Source organism: Cornus florida, unplaced genomic scaffold, assembly GCF_030987335.1.
Source record: "Cornus florida cultivar Cherokee Brave unplaced genomic scaffold, ASM3098733v1 CherokeeBrave_3.0.0_Hap2_Chr03, whole genome shotgun sequence".
Lineage (NCBI taxonomy): Eukaryota > Viridiplantae > Streptophyta > Magnoliopsida > Cornales > Cornaceae > Cornus > Cornus florida.
This window is the reverse complement of record NW_026775573.1, coordinates 52,922,639-52,938,940: the sequence shown is the minus strand read 5'-3', so window position 1 is coordinate 52,938,940 and position 16,302 is coordinate 52,922,639. Positions and strand designations below refer to the sequence as shown.

General features: G+C 33.0%; 1 protein-coding gene across 1 annotated transcript; it reads right to left on the bottom strand.

Moving 5' to 3' along the window:
• Positions 1-678: 678 nt before the first annotated feature.
• LOC132301609 (secreted RxLR effector protein 161-like) lies at positions 679-1,341 on the bottom strand. The gene has a single exon (XM_059798850.1). It carries the CDS (start codon positions 1,339-1,341, stop codon positions 679-681), a length of 663 nt encoding a protein of 220 aa, XP_059654833.1.
• Positions 1,342-16,302: the final 14,961 nt, after the last annotated feature.

Genomic DNA, 16,302 nt, shown 5'->3' with positions numbered 1-16,302 from the left:
AAATCGCCCAAGGCAAGATGGAAGAGCCAAATGCTTCTGGAATGGATCTGTTATAACCTCAAAATGAGGAAGTGCCGAGAATAAAGCAATTGATGGAAGAGCCGGCTCATGGAGAATTTGGAGCCGGCTCGGTAAAAGGATTTGGAGCCGGCTCTTAGGAAATGTTGAGCCGGCTCTTAGAAAATGTTGAGCCGGCTCTTGACAATGTTGAGCCGGCTCTTGAAAGTTACTTGGAGCCGGCTCTTCAAGGATATTGAGACGGCTCAGAGAGAAAAAATAGAAAAGAAAGAAAAGAAAAAAAATAAAAATAATAACAGCCGGCTCAAGGAAGAAAATAGAGACGGCTCTAAACAATTTTTGGAGACAGCTCAATAAATTTTTAGAGCAGGCTCAATTGTCTGTAAAGGAGATCCCGAGAGTTTAAAAAAAAATATAGCACTAAAGGAGCCGGCTCTACCTTTTTCTAGAGACGACTCTTCCTATTCCAATTTGTATGCAGGTTGGGGAGCCGGCTCTTGTTTTTATAGAGCAGGCTCTTTTTAAAAAAACATTGAGATCCCGAGAGCAAGCAATGTGATATCATCTGTGGAGACAACTCTGCCTTGTGTAGAGACGGCTCTTTTTCTTCAAAGAGACGACTCTTTTTCTGAATGAAGCTGGCTTTGCTGCTACTTTGCTTTACTGCTGTATTTCTTCTTCTGAGCACATTCCAATTTCCCTTCTAAGCAAGCAAAACCTATCTTCTTGGAGTGGTTTTGTAAAAATGTCAGCTAATTGTTTCTCCGTATTGACAAACATAAGTTCAATGTCGCCCTTAGAGACATGATCCCTAAGAAAGTGGTACCTAATTTCTATATGCTTTGTCCTAGAATGCTGAATCGGATTTTTTGAAATACAAATTGCACTTGTATTATCACACATTATAGGAACATGATCAAAATGAAATCCAAAGTCCTCAAGTTGTTGCGTAATGTAAAGCGCTTGAGCACAACAACTACCGGCTGCAATATACTCGGCTTCCGCCGTTGATAGAGCAACAGAGTTTTGTTTCTTACAGGACCAAGAAACCAGTGATTGTCCAATGAAGTGACAAGTCCCGCTAGTGCTTTTTCTATCAACTTTGCATCCTCCGAAGTCAGCATCCGAGTAACCAACAAGTTCAAATGATGTATGTCTAGGATACCAAAGACCTAAGAATGTAGTATAACTTAAATAGCGAAAGATGCGTTTAACAGCACATAGATGAGATTCTTTAGGGCAAGATTGAAAACGAGCACATAAGCATACACTAAACATGATGTCCGGTCTGCTAGCGGTTAAATATAAGAGACTACCAATCATGCCTCTATATTTTTTAATATCCACATTAACTCCCTTTTCATCTTTGTCAAGTTTCAAAGAAGAGCTCATTGGAGTAATGGCATGTTTGACTTCCTCCAAGCCAAATTTCTTTAGCAAATCCTTAACATACTTAGATTGGCAAACAAAAATACGATCAAGTGTTTGTTTGATTTGCAACCCTAAGAAGAAGGTTAGTTCACCCATCATACTCATTTCAAATTCATTTTGCATACAAGAGGCAAACATTTCACATAAAACACTATTGGTCGATCCAAAGATAATATCATCAACGTAAATTTGAATGACCAACAAGTTGCAGTCAATGGTTTTAGTGAAAAGAGTATTGTCAATTTTACCTCGAATGAACCCATTAGCGAGTAAAAAACCACTTAGTCTTTCATACCAAGCTCTTGGAGCTTGTTTCAAACCATACAATGCTTTTGTCAATTTGAAAACATGGTTTGGACAACTATAGCTTTTAAAACCAGGAGGTTGCTCAACATACACTTCTTCTTCAATGAAGCCATTTAAGAAAGCGCTTTTTACATCCATTTGATATAACTTAAAGTTTTTATGAGATGCAAATGCAATGAGCATTCTTATAGCTTCAAGTTAAGCTACGGGGGCAAAAGTTTCCTCATAATCAATTCTTTCTTCTTAATTATAACCTTGAGCAACAAGCCTTGCCTTATTTCTCACAATTGTTCCCGATTCATCCTTTTTATTTCTAAACACCCACTTTGTGCCAATGACAGTTTTATCTTTAGGTCTTGGAACCAAATGCCAAACATCATTTCTTTCAAATTGATTAAGTTCTTCTTGCATGGCCAAGAGCCAAGATTCATCATTTTCGGCTTCAAGAATATTCTTTGGTTCAAGTTGGGAAACAAAAGCTACATAGTTGCAAACATTACTTATTTGAGATCTAGTGCTTACTCCTTTAGATGGATCGCCAATAATTTGATTTATTAGATGATTGGACACTTGCTTCCAAGCCTTAGGAAGAGTATCTTCATGAGAGTGACAATCTTTTGGAACATCTTTGGAGTGATCTTCAATAGACGAACCATTTAAATCAAGATTTTCGATGTTCTTTTCAATCTCAATCACATCTTCATTATCATCCAATGAGCACCTAAGAGGGGGTAATGGTGATTCATCAAATACGACGTGTATAGATTCCACAACCACTAGTGTTCTTTTGTTGAACACTCTAAATGCTTTGCTACGAGTTGAATAACCTAAAAAAATACCTTCATCCGATTTAGGATCAAATTTTCCTAGACTATCTTTGTCATTTAACACGAAGCATTTACACCCAAAAACTTTAAAGTATCCATTATTTGGCTTCCTTTTGTTCCAAAGTTCATAAAGAGTCTTATTAAGAAGTTTTCTAATGATTACTCTATTTATGACATAGCATGAGGTACTAACGGCTTCGGCCCATAGAGTTCTAGGAGATTTATGTTCATTTAACATAGTCCTAACCATTTCTTGGAGAGACCTATTTTTCCTTTCAACTACTCCATTTTGTTGAGGAGTTCTAGGAGCAGAAAGATTATGATTGTATCCATTTTCATCACAAAATCTTTCTACATCTTGGTTATCGAACTCTCTTCCTCTATCACTTCTAATGGACTTAATCTTACATTCTTTCTCGTTCTCGACTCTCTTACAAATTTTAGCAAATATTGTATGAGCCTCATTTTTGTGTGTAAGGAAAAATACCCAAGAGAATCTAGAGTAATCATCAACGATGACAAAGGCCATAAAGTTTTCCACCAAGACTAGCAGTTCTCTCTGGACCGAATAAGTCCATATGAATTAATTCAAGTGGCCTTGTAGTCGTTATGTCCTTTTTCCTTTTAAACGATGTCTTAATTTGCTTACCTATTTGGCATGCGCTACAAGTTTTATCTTTAGAAAAATTAGTCTTTGGGAGGCCTTTGACTAATTCATTTCTAGATAGCTTTGAAATTAAATCCATACTAGCATGACCTAACCTTCTATGCCACAACCAACAATTTTCATTTGAGGATACAAAGCACTTGTCATCTTGATCATGTAATTGACATAAAAGCAAATTATACACATTAACATTTCTTAGAGCATGAAAAACTTCATTATTATCCTTTTTGACAATGCATTTATCCGATTTAAACAAAACATCATATCCTTTATCACATAGTTGGCTAATACTAAATAAGTTGTGTTTTAAGCCTTTAACAAGTAAAACATCATCAATAGTTAAGGAAGAGGAGATACCAATAGTTCCAATGCCAATGACCTTGCCTTTTAGTTGTCGCCGAATGTAACATTTCCTCCTTTGTGAGTTTTGATAGAGCGAAATTTTGATTGATCTCCCGTCATATGTCTTGAGCATCCACTATCAAGGAACCATTTGTCCTTAGATGAATATGAAGACTTCACGCAAACCTACAAAATGAATTTGAGTAATCTTCTTTTGGTACCCACATTCTGTTGGGTCCATGAGAGTTAGGAAGAAGCACATAAGTTCCTTTAACAACCCAAACCTCTTTTGTCCTACATGGCCTAATAGGACACTGATTGATCTTATGTCCTATCTTTTTACAATAATTGCATGTTGCACTAAAGGAGAGATTTTTAACAAAGTAATTGTTCAAGGGCTTTTTCCTTTTTAATAAACATGAATCTTTGTTATGAGGATCAAATCCAAGCCCATCCTTAGTATAAGCATTTCGTTGCTTTGCAAGAATGATGCTTAAATTCTCTCTGCCTTTTGTGAATTTGGCTAAGGTTTCAACTTGATCCTCAATAATGACTTTCAATGATTCATTTTCAGAAGTTAACTCAATTGAGGCTGCTTCTTTAGCTAATTCTTTTTCCTTTTTCAAGGTTTCATTTTCAAGTTGAGATTTTTCAAGGTTTTTAGAGATGATAAGCTTTTCTCTTCTAAGGCTAGCACACTTTTGAACCATTTTGCCTAATTCATCATGTAATTCTTTGAAAACATCTAGCAAATAATTGTGTGCATCAACTAATTCATTATATGAAGTTTCCAAATCAAATGAGTCATGATTAGAATTTACCTCATCTTCATCAGTCATGAGACAAAGATTGACCAATTCATTGAGTTCATCGTCACTTTCGGATCCATTTGAATCATCATCTTCCCATGTAGCTCGCATGGCTTTGCCTTTCTTTTTCCTTTCCTTTTCATTTTTGTAGGCAAAGCAATCGGATTTGAAATGTCCCGGTTTTCTACAATGAAAACATGTAGGTGCTTCTCTTTTTCCTTGCTCACTTGATGCACCATTTCTTTTGAAATTGTTACTCTTTTGGAATTTTTTCATTTGAAGAACTCTTCTCACTGTCTTGGTAATGAAGGCAACTTCTTCTTCTTCTTCATCATTAGGAGCTTTATCAATTGTGACTTCTTTCGCAGAGGCTTGAAGAGCTATATCCTTCTTTTGAGCTTCTTTGTCTTCATCTCTATCATTCATCTCTAACTCATAAGCCATTAATGAGCCAATAAGTTCATCTATGGGGAGTGTATTGAGATCCTTGGCCTCTTGGATGGCGGTCTTCTTGGCTTCCCAGTTTTTAGGCAGAGACCTAAGAATTTTTCTCACATTGTCGGACGATGTATATGATCTTCCAAGAGCCTTCAAAGGATTCACAATGTTAGTAAAACGAGAATACATTTCACTAATAGTTTCTCTTTTGTTCATAGTGAAAAGTTCATATTTATGGACAAGCATATTCATTTTGGATTCTTTTACATGACTGGTCCCTACATAGGTAACTTCAAGTTTATCCCAAATTTCTTTGGCTGTTTCGCAATCCGAAATTCAATTGAATTCGTCTTTGCTTAAAGCACAATAGAGATTGGTGATAGCCTTGACATTACATTGTACAAGCCTACGATCATTTAGGGTCCATTCAATATCAGGTGTTGGAACAGTTTCACCATTTACAATTTTGGTTGGAACGTGGTCCCCTTTTTCTGTAGCTTTCCAGACATCTATATCAACACCTCTTAGAAATGCTCTCATTTTGATCTTCCAGTAGTTGTAGTCATTTCCGTCAAACCAAGGAGGTTTATTGTTAGATTGACCTTCTTGATGAAAATTTGTATTGGCCATGGTCGTTCTCTAAGATGGTTAGATCTTTTTCTAGAGATTAGGCTCTGATACCAATTGTTAGTCACTAATTGACTCTAGAGGGGGGGGGGGGGGGGGGAGTGAATAGAGTCAAGGGCCAATTTTTGCAATTTAAAAATATTAAATCTAACAGACTATTAATCACAGAGAAACTGAAATATTCAAGCAGTGTATGGCACAAGTATAAGAGAGATAGAGATGAGAGATTGCAAACAATGACTCGGCGATTTAGCGAGGTTCGGAAACTCCTACTCCTCGGTTCAAGGTCCCCCTTGAGACTTCCCAAAATCACTAGAGCTTCTCCTTAATGGTGGAGAGCAAACCTTCAGTTTAAGCAAGACCTTGCTTCTCTTCCTTGTTAAGAGAACACCCTTCTCCTAGACTTTCTTTTGGGTCACACCAACCCTTTTACAATAACTTGAAAAAAAATGAATTGTACAATAAATCTCTCAAAGATAGAAGTACACAGTTCTGCTCACGACTTTAGTAAAGATGAATATATATCTAAAGCCCAGAATTACTACAGTAGAATGAAATGAAGAGAGGAAATGAAAGCAGAGGGAATGAAAGCTCAACGAATGCTTCTTTAATGCCTTTTAGGAATGGTAAAATGCTCTCTGTAATTGTGTATCTTTTTGATGCAGACCAACCTCTGTATTTATAGATAAACAATGGCCGATATAGCTGTTGCAGGTGGTTGGACAACAATAAATGAAAAAGTTTCCGTTGTAGATCAAAACTCTAGAAGGAGCCGGCTCTTTGCAAAAGTGGAGGCGGCTCAATTTCAAATGGAGGCGACTCTACTAAAAAAGTGGAGCAGGCTCTTTTTCTGAAAAGGAGACGGCTCAATAGAAAAGTGGAGCCTTCTCTAGATTTTTAGAGCCTTCTCTACTTTTTGTAGAGCCTTCTCTACTTTCAGTAGGAGGCTTGAAATGAAATCCAGTATGATGTAAAGCTCATATGAATGTGTTTAAAAACCTAATGAGCTAATTTTATGTTCTTTGAGAGATGAGATGAGAATGATATGCATGAATTGTAATTTTGAGCTTCAAAATATATTCAACTAAACTTTGACATTGAACCTTAGCATCTCACCATCCTATCTACCCTTTTCTTCATTTCTTGATTATGATCGTCTAGGCTTGATGAAGATTTGCTGAAAAGCTTGAATGATCTTTGAAGACCGAGTTCTTCTTTATTTTCTTGCACTTTGATGCTTCTTTGAAATCATTTCTTGAGTGTTTGGAATGCTTGAAATGGAATTTCTAGCTCATCATTAAGGATTGAATGATTGAACAACTGTACTTCACTCAATGAAAATATTAGTACATAAACATCATTAATGGATTGTAATCATCAAAACATAAGATTGACCTTTAGATAGAATCCTTAGGCCAACAATTCTTACCTGCCATAATAGACGATGCTATGAACAATTTAGAATGGAAAAACTTGTTTTCAAAAAACTTTATGAAATTTTGGAGCAAAAGTATGAATTGAAAAGTAGTCGAGAAACTAGCGTACATGAGCAAGTAGCTACGTTTTTAATGACCATAGGACACGGTGTAAGTAACTGAATTAATGCTTCAAGAACGTTTTTAGCATTCCGGTGAAACTGTAAGTCGACATTTTATAGATGTGTTAGTTGCTTTCATAAAGATGTATATGGATTTTATAAAACCCCTTGATCGTGAATTTAAAAAAGTACCTAAATATATTCGCAAGAATCGAAAGTACTGGTCACATTTTAAGGTAATTCTTTATATAATTTTGTTATTTTAATTTAATATTATTAATTATATAAAATTTTACTATTTATTAATTGTTAAGATTATATCGGAGCAATTGATGGGACACATATTGTAGCTATTATCCTTGAAAATAAGAAGTTCCATACATAGGAAGAAAATTGTATTGTACTCAAAATGTAATGGCTACGTGTGACTTTAATATGTTATTTACATTTGTTTGGGTCGGTTGGGAGGGAACAACTCACGACACTCGCATTCTTTTTGGAGGCAATTGCGAAAATAAACTTGAATTTTCTGAAACCCCAGAAGGTCCATTCATAAATTAATTATATCTAAGTTATTCTTTCTATTATTAATTTAAAATTTTACTTTCGTAGGTAAATATTATCTAATTGATGGTGGATATCCTAATATGAAATGAAAGGATTTTCGTCGTGGAAGCCAACCAAGGGGCCCTCATGAGTTCTTCAATCATGCTCAGTCATCTTTGAGAACAATTATTGAAAAAACCTTTGGTGTTTGGAAAGCAAAATGGCGAATTCTATCACGAATGCCTAGTTTTAGTTTTTCAAAACAAGTTGCAGTTGTTATTGCATCCATGACAATTCATAATTTTATACGGCGAACAACTATTATTGATGAGGAATTTCAAAGCTATGATGAGAATTTGGATTTAGTGTCTGATGAAGAATGAAATAACAATGATGAACACCCACATGAGAGGTACACTAGAGATGACAATGAGATGAGGGTTGCTCACGACCGTATAACTTCTTAGTTATATAATTGTTAGATGTTTAATTTTTAATAAATTGTGACTTGTAATTTGTTTTTAAAATAACCATAATACATTTATACTATTATCTTGAATGACAACTAATAAGATTATTATTTGTGGTTAAAGTGTTGAGTTTTTTTTTTTATGAAATATTATCTATATTGCAAAACATTATATTATTAAATTTCATTATTAGATAGCATAAGAGCAAATTTGTTTATTTTATTACTGAAAGATCCCAAATCAAATACAAAATAATCATTATTAAAATATGTTTAACTCATTTATATTTTACTACTCATTATAAATTCGATATCATAAACAAAATATGTGATATTTTAAAACAATAATAATAATAATCTTTATAAATCATTGAACTCAATGAAATTTTATAATATTTAATATTAAGGAATTAGCATATGTTTAATGTAAAAGTAATATAGTAAAATTAGTAATAAGAGTGTTTTAAGTAATATTATTACTAAATAATTTTAAAAGTGCTTCAATTATAAAAGCGCTTTATACAATATGTCACCTGTTTTTTTATTGACAGTACTTTTATAACAACTCTACTATTAAAAGCGTTTTAACATTATAACAGAATCCCAAACCGGCTCTAAACAACCTCTCAAACCGTAGCATCGAGTTAACATAGGCCCTTTGCACTAAGTAACATCTAACTCAATACCCCCCTCACCCCCCAAAACCAAAAGAACGAAAGAAAAAACAAAAAAATTCTATATCGTAAATTACTTGCCAATTTCTGAACCTTTGCAGCATGGTCATTAGCAAAGAATAAACAAATCTTGCAGGCAGTTACACATCTACATATATAAAACCTGCAAACAGATAATATTTAACAAATGTCAACACGTTCCAGAATTCTGGTTTGAACGCTTCTTGATGATTTCTTCAACCTCACCAAATTTCTCAAACTCCTCCTTCAATCTTTCAACTGTGTAACCACCATTGCCACATATCTTCCATGATACCTTGAGCATCTTCTCCTTATTCTCCTTTCCTCTTCCTCCTACTTCATTAGCATCTTCGTTGGGTTCTTCGATGGGAAATACGGGTCCACCGCCATACATTGCCCGAATTCTCGCTACCTAAAACCCTATAATGATCAATTCCCATATCCATAACTTGAAGAAATTACTCGTAATGGAAGTGGGTAATGGAGATTTGGCTTCCAATTTCAAATATTCAAGGACAAATTTACAGTTTTGACGTGTATGATGTGGGGGAGAGAAGGATCTGTAGAGAGAGAAGAAAGGAGAAGAGTTTATGCAGAGGTTAGCGAAAGTGAAATTTACAGTTGGGGGAGAGAAGGATCTGTAGAGAGAGAAGAAAAGGAGAGAGTCTCTGCAGAGGTTAGCGAAAGAGTAATTTACAGTTGGGGGAGAGAAAGCTCTATAGAGAGAAAATTTTAATACTATATTATTTTATTAAAAGAATAAATAGTTGGATGTGGTGGGATAGCTCAGTGGTAGAGCCTGTATTACTTGTGGTCAAAAGTCACAAGTTCAAATCCCCACTCCAGTATTTGTAAATAACTATTTAATTAAATTATTTTTTATATATAAAGGTTTTGATTCACAATTAAGTACTACCAATATTTATAAATAACTATTTAATTAAATTAATTTGTATATATAAAGGTTTTGATTCACAATTAATTACTATATTATTTTATTAAAAATATAAAGAGTTGGATGTGGTATGATTGGCTAGTAAGGGGACTTGTGTTGCTTGTGGTAAATGGCATATAAATAACTATTTAATTAAATTGTTTTTACCCAAGTTCAAACTTGTGTTGCTTGTGGTAAATGGCATATAAATAACTATTTAATTAAATTGTTTTTACCCAAGTTCAAATCCTACTTCGATATTTGTAAATAACTATTTAATTAAATTATTTTATATATATAAAGGTTTTGATTCACAATTAATTAAGATTTTAATTTATCAATGATCCCTCTCCATCTTCTTGCAAGCAAGCCTACGGCCTTCAGGACTGGAAGTCATCTTGGATGGTTCCAACGGATCATTCATAATTGTAAGTCAACTACCCATTTCTGTTCAATCAGTCATATCATATATATTATGTGCCTAATCAAACACATTTACAAGAGTACTGTGGCTCTTTATAAATGCTAAGTTGTTGATTAAGCAGGTTAATAATACAAAATAAATAACACAACATGAAAATTATAGTCGTTGTTGATTAAGCAGGTTAATAATACAAAATAAATAACACAACATTAAAATTATAGTCGACAGGTATCTCTTCAACATTTCAAAATGTGATGCAACATGGTTTAAAGTCGCATATAAATAAATCTGCATGACCCAATAAAGTGTTCCTGTTAATCAAAATATTACCCAATAACTTATCATTGTTAAAAAAAGTAAAATAGAGGCACTCAAATACAGTATTTTTATTTTACATATCAGTGACTAATTTTATATTTAAACATGGTCTCACACTTGTCAGTCACAAATTTTAAACCTGGGACAACACTTGTCAGTCACTTTTTATTTTTACCGTGAAGTTTTTATTTTCTAAACTTGATATTTTAAAATTTGCAGTTACACTTCTCCAATTTCTAAAAGTTTCGGGTGAAATAGGAATGGCAACGGGGCAAGGTTAGGGCGGGGATTCGATTCCCCATTCCCATCTCCGATGCATTTTTCATTCCCCATTCCCGTCCCCATCCCTGCTTAAAATTTTGCCAGAATCTCCATACCCGCCCCCGCCCCTGACACCTTATCCCCGTCTCCGCCCCCGCCCCGGCTTCATAATTTTTTTTATTTAAAAAAAACACATTTTTTCTTATTTATATATATATAATAAATCTAATTTAGTAATAAATTATATGTAAGGGTATATTAGTAACTTCACATTTAATCGGAGCAGGGCAGGGCGGATTTACCCCATCCCCGCCCCCGGCCCCGGCAGACATTAATAATTTGCCCCTATTCTCATCCCCGTTTAGCTAAAAGGATCCCAATCCCCGTTTAGTTAAAAGGATTCTCATTCCCGCTGTAAAAGGGGCGGAACGGGGAGAGGCACCAGCGAGGATGGAGAATTTGCCATCCCTAGGGTGAAATAGTAGAAAAGAAAAAGAGGTTAAATAGTATAAAATAATAATTGTATTAAAAAACTATCAAAAAATATTATTATTGTATTTAAAAAATATGAAAAATTTATAAAAATTCTTTAAAGTAGTATGGTTATAGATATAGACAGATATAAATTATATACTTATATCAACTTAACTGTTTTTTATTTTTATTTTTATTTTTTATTATTATTAACTTGAATTGTCTGGGATGGCACGAACAGATCTCTCAACAACCCGACTAATTCAAACAAACAAGGTAAGATTTTCTTCTTTAATGACAGTCACTTCAATTTTTATGTTCCAAACTCTCTTTAATTTTTTTTTTTTTTTTTTTGGTAATTAAAAAAAAAAACTCCGTGAAACTTGAGAATTCGATCTTTTATACTGAATATACTATTATTATACAAGACAAAAATCAAGAACTGATCATGGATTTCTACTGTTTCTATAAATTACAACACGTGGTTTGATACCATCAAGTTCATATCAAAAGCAATGATGACTATTCTCGGATTCGGTATGAACGGTATCATATATGTTGTCATCAATATGTTCATTAATTTGGGCTAATTAAATATCTAACATGTCATTAATTTACTCAATTGTTCAAATTATGTTATTTGTTTCATGTGGTACCAATTAAGCTAGGCTCCGGATAGATAAAGAATATACAGGAGAAAAAAGAGACGCACACATTGATCTGTCCAGATCATGAATGAACTTAATTCTCAAACTACTTGTATGTGATGACAATATTGTACTGAAAGTGAAATATTACGAAACTACAACGCCCTATTATTTAGACGATGGAGGCAATATTGACCAACTAAAGCTAGAGCTGCCAATGCACGAATGTTCTTCTTCAGACGCTCAAAAAAGCCAAGAAAGCAAAAGTAAAGAGAAGGATGCAGATGGTATATAACATATATATATACACTTAACTGTTCGCTCTACTTTTAAGTCATCAATTTAAGCGGTGCATTGCCAAAAAAAAATAAAAAATTATATATATATATATATATATATATATATATATATATTAGTAAAACACACGTGCCATGAACGTGATGAAAAGTTTTTTTTTAATCTTAATTAAAATAAAAATAATCAAAATAAATTCACTTTTTCAAATAATTGATTCGTAACTTTTTAGAGTAATAAAAATTTTAAATATTTATGAAGCGAAATGTATTGTCAAGATTAAAATTTAAGAGTAAAACCTCAATTTTGAGAGGTTGCAATAAATTTTATATTATGTATATAATTAGATAATTAAATATATAATATTTAAAAACTTATAGAGAAGGAAATATATAATATTATAAAACTTATTTGTTCAGTTAATAAATTCTAACATGACATAATTAAACAAACACGAAAAAAATAAATCAAGATGATTAATGCAATTCAAAAAATAAAATATAATTAAATTAACAAAAAAATAAAAAATAAAAAAATCAACATGATTAATGCAATTCAAAGAATAAAATATAATTAAATTAACAAAAAAATAAAAAATAAAAAAATCAACATGATTAATGCAATTCAAAGAATAATATACCTATAATAAAAAAAAAAAAAACCATGCAGCAAAACAGATCAATCAAAATAAATTAAGATGTTTTTTCAAAAATAAATGGAGTCAACCAAAAGAAAAAATATATACAATTCAAAGAAATTACAACTAAAGTTGAAAGAAAACATAATGTACCTCTTATTTTATTATTTGTTAAATTATTTTATTATTTTATCTATAAATGATTTGAAACATCTTGATTGAATTTCAAATAAACAATTACCTATTTAATTTTAATTGGTAATTTATTTAATGATTTGATACATCTAGATTTACTTTGAATTAAAAAATTAGCTGATTTATTTTAATTGGTAACTTATTTGGTAAAATAAAATAGTTAATAGGTAACTTTTTTTTAGTAGTTTTAATAGTTTAATAGAAACTCTTTTATTTTAATTCATTTTATTTATAGAAACTCTTTTATTTTAATTATTTTATATCAATTAATAAATATTTATTTATATTAATAAATAAATACTAAAATATTGAAACTCTGATAATAGTATAGATATAGACATAGGGGGGTGGCCTTTTAATTTGTGGGGACAAACTTATATAGTGGTCCATTTTTGTAATTTCAATAGGGTTTTATTCATAAATTTCTAAAAATTTAAAATATAAAACACAATAAAAAAATAAAAAAATTCAGTAGGGGCGAATTGTAATTTTAGTAGGAGCATCTTCATAAATTCTCAAAAATTTAAAGTGTAAAATGAAAAAATAGAATTTAGTGAGGCGAATTATAATTTTAGTGGAGGCATCTTCATAAATTCTAAAATATTTGAGATATAAAATAAAAATATTAAAAATTCAGTCAGTATGCTAATATGCTAATCAATGAGTAGTCTAAGAAAGATAAATATTTGGACAAATATAAGAACCAATATATTGATTAGTAATATTTCTATTATTACAATTATAAGTGCTCATGATGAGTCTTCATATTTTGAAAGCAATGCATGATAACCTCATTAACTTTGCCATATTAGGCAGTTGTCCTATGTTTTCCATTCATTTAATTAGCCTTAATCGATTTAACAATGCATGGTAATCTCAATAAAAATAGTGACGGAGCCAAGAACCTATTTTAGAGAAGTCATATTGTACATAAAAAATAAAAATAAAAAAATTCAACTAACGTGACAACTAATATTGTAGCAAACCCTGTAATCCAAAAAATAGAAGTCCAGTAATGGTGCATTAATCAAAATTCAAATAGTGTGTCAATATTCGCAAAAAATTATAGTAAAGAAAAATATAAATTATACACATTGAGCTCATAAAAATGATAGTAATGAATTTAAATAAGAAAAAAAGGGGGGGGGGGGGGGGGGGGAGATGAGAGAACTTTAAAGGGGGAAAAATTAGGATTTGACATTTGAATGGTCAAATTCATAGCTAGAGTAGTCATTGTCGCAAAAGACAAATATCTCAATGTATTATGTCAGACAATCCCCTTAGATTTAGGTTTGATTATATTAGCATATCTTCTATTACATATGTTTAGGCTTAATTACAGGTATTCGAGACATAGGATCAGTGATTTGATTTTCTTTCCACTTATGTAATATTCAGTGTGTAATATAAATTAAGAGTATGTCTAATGAGAATTTGTGGCTTACGAGACCCTTTTACATTCAACTTGGTATCAAGGCCAAGAAAATGCCACACACTCCACTGCTTGATCTCGACTTCATTTTCTCTTGGTTCATCCTTTCCTTTTTTTGTGTTCTTTAAATTTTTCAGTCACCAACAACTAGACCACACCGAAGTAAACCAAACCCTTTCGGGGTTATTTCTTCTTCCCTCTATCGCTTAATGTGGTAGAGGGTCTCTCGCTAAACCAACGACCGGCTCGGTCATTATGTGCTGTTCACGAATCGTCTAGCCTCTTTTAATATTCTGTCGACTTCCGCAAGGGTCAGTACATGTTGTTAACAAATTGTCCGGCCGAGTTTCACTCTTGCAAATAGAGTTGCTCACTTGGAAGACTTCTCCAACACAAGAGACTTCTCCAACCCTTGTGACTTACAGACAGCACTATTTACAATCTACAATTTGGTAAGAATCTGTGATTTGATTTTATATCATCACAATCTAAGAAATGGAATTTGTTCAGATTAAGGATAACGCATCCTATGGGCATAGTTCCCAAGCCCAAAGGATTACTACAATTTTTTTAAATGGGAAAAATTTTCCGTCTTGGTCGCGATCAGTGAGACTTTATTTAAGGAGTCGGAGTAAAATTGGATATTTATCGGGCACTATTAAAAAACCAGCACCTATTGAACCCACGTTTACATAGTGGGACATTGATAATTGTACCATTCTTGGTTGGTTATTCAATTCTATGGAGCAGTGTATTTATAATATGTTTATGTATTATGAATATCATGAAACTGTACACACATTATGGACTGCTCTCACTAAGACTTATGCCCGAATCAATAAGTTGCATCGAGATATCTTACGGTACCTAAGACAATCTCAAGCTGTCAGTTGTTGATTACTTTGTCTTCCTTTAGTCACGTTGGGAGGAGCTTGCACATTATAAATCCCTTGGGGATATCTTAGCAGAGGTTGTAGGAATTATTAGAGCTAGATATGAGTGCCATTGGATTTATCAGTTTCTTATGGGATTCTGTCTAGAATTTGAGGCCCTCCGTGCTCAAATTCTGAATACTACACCTCTACCCTTTCTTTTCGAGGCTTTTGCTATTATTGATGGGGGATGATCGTCGATGTCAAGTTACACCTTCGATGGCTCCTGCTATACTTTATATACCTGTGATCCGATGGCATTAGTCGCTTCTTCTATACCATCTGTTACTCACAACTGTGGGCGTGACAGTAACCGTGGACAGGGGTGTTTTACTATGACAGCCTGAATTTCAAAGAACCTAGTGCATCAGCGAGTAACTCGAAACTGATTCATTAACGAATCCCAAACGTAACGAATCCCAAACGCAGAAGCAATGAAAAAAATGAAGTCATTAGAGATGAATACCATCTATAAGACACCACAATGACTTCCTGAAAAGTCACGAAACTCAAAGAAACCAAATGCGAAAGCTAGGGTTTAAAATGGACAAAATGAACCACTAGGGGTAAAATGGTCATTTAAAACAAAAATAGTTGCTACTGTGCATACCATTGGGTAGACAATGAAAAGTTAATAAATTTAGACTCAAAAATCACTTGATTTAGGTTGAAACGAATAAGTTATAAATTTTCGAAGTTTTGAAAAAAAAAAAATGATAAAAATAAGCGCAGGTGCGATCGATCGTAGAATCCATAATCGATGGGCAGTAGCCAAATCCTAAATGTTAAAAAGTTGAAGTGCCCAGTGCGATCGATCACCACCTTTGCGATCAATCGTAGAATTTGTGAATGATGAAAAGAAGCCAAAAAGGTGCCCCACGATCGACCGCAACCATCAACGACCGATCGTAGAACTTGTGATTGATCGTGACTGGGCGTGAAGTTTTCGAAAACACATGTTTTTCGAATCAAAAACGGATTTTTTTTGGAAAGTGTTTGTGAAGAAACCCACCTTAAAAATGAGTTTTCTAGACACTCATAG

Coding starts and splice junctions, on each gene's coding strand:
- LOC132301609 (XM_059798850.1), bottom strand. CDS start 1,341: ATGATTGGTAGTCTCTTATATTTAACCGCTAGCAGACCGGACATCATG.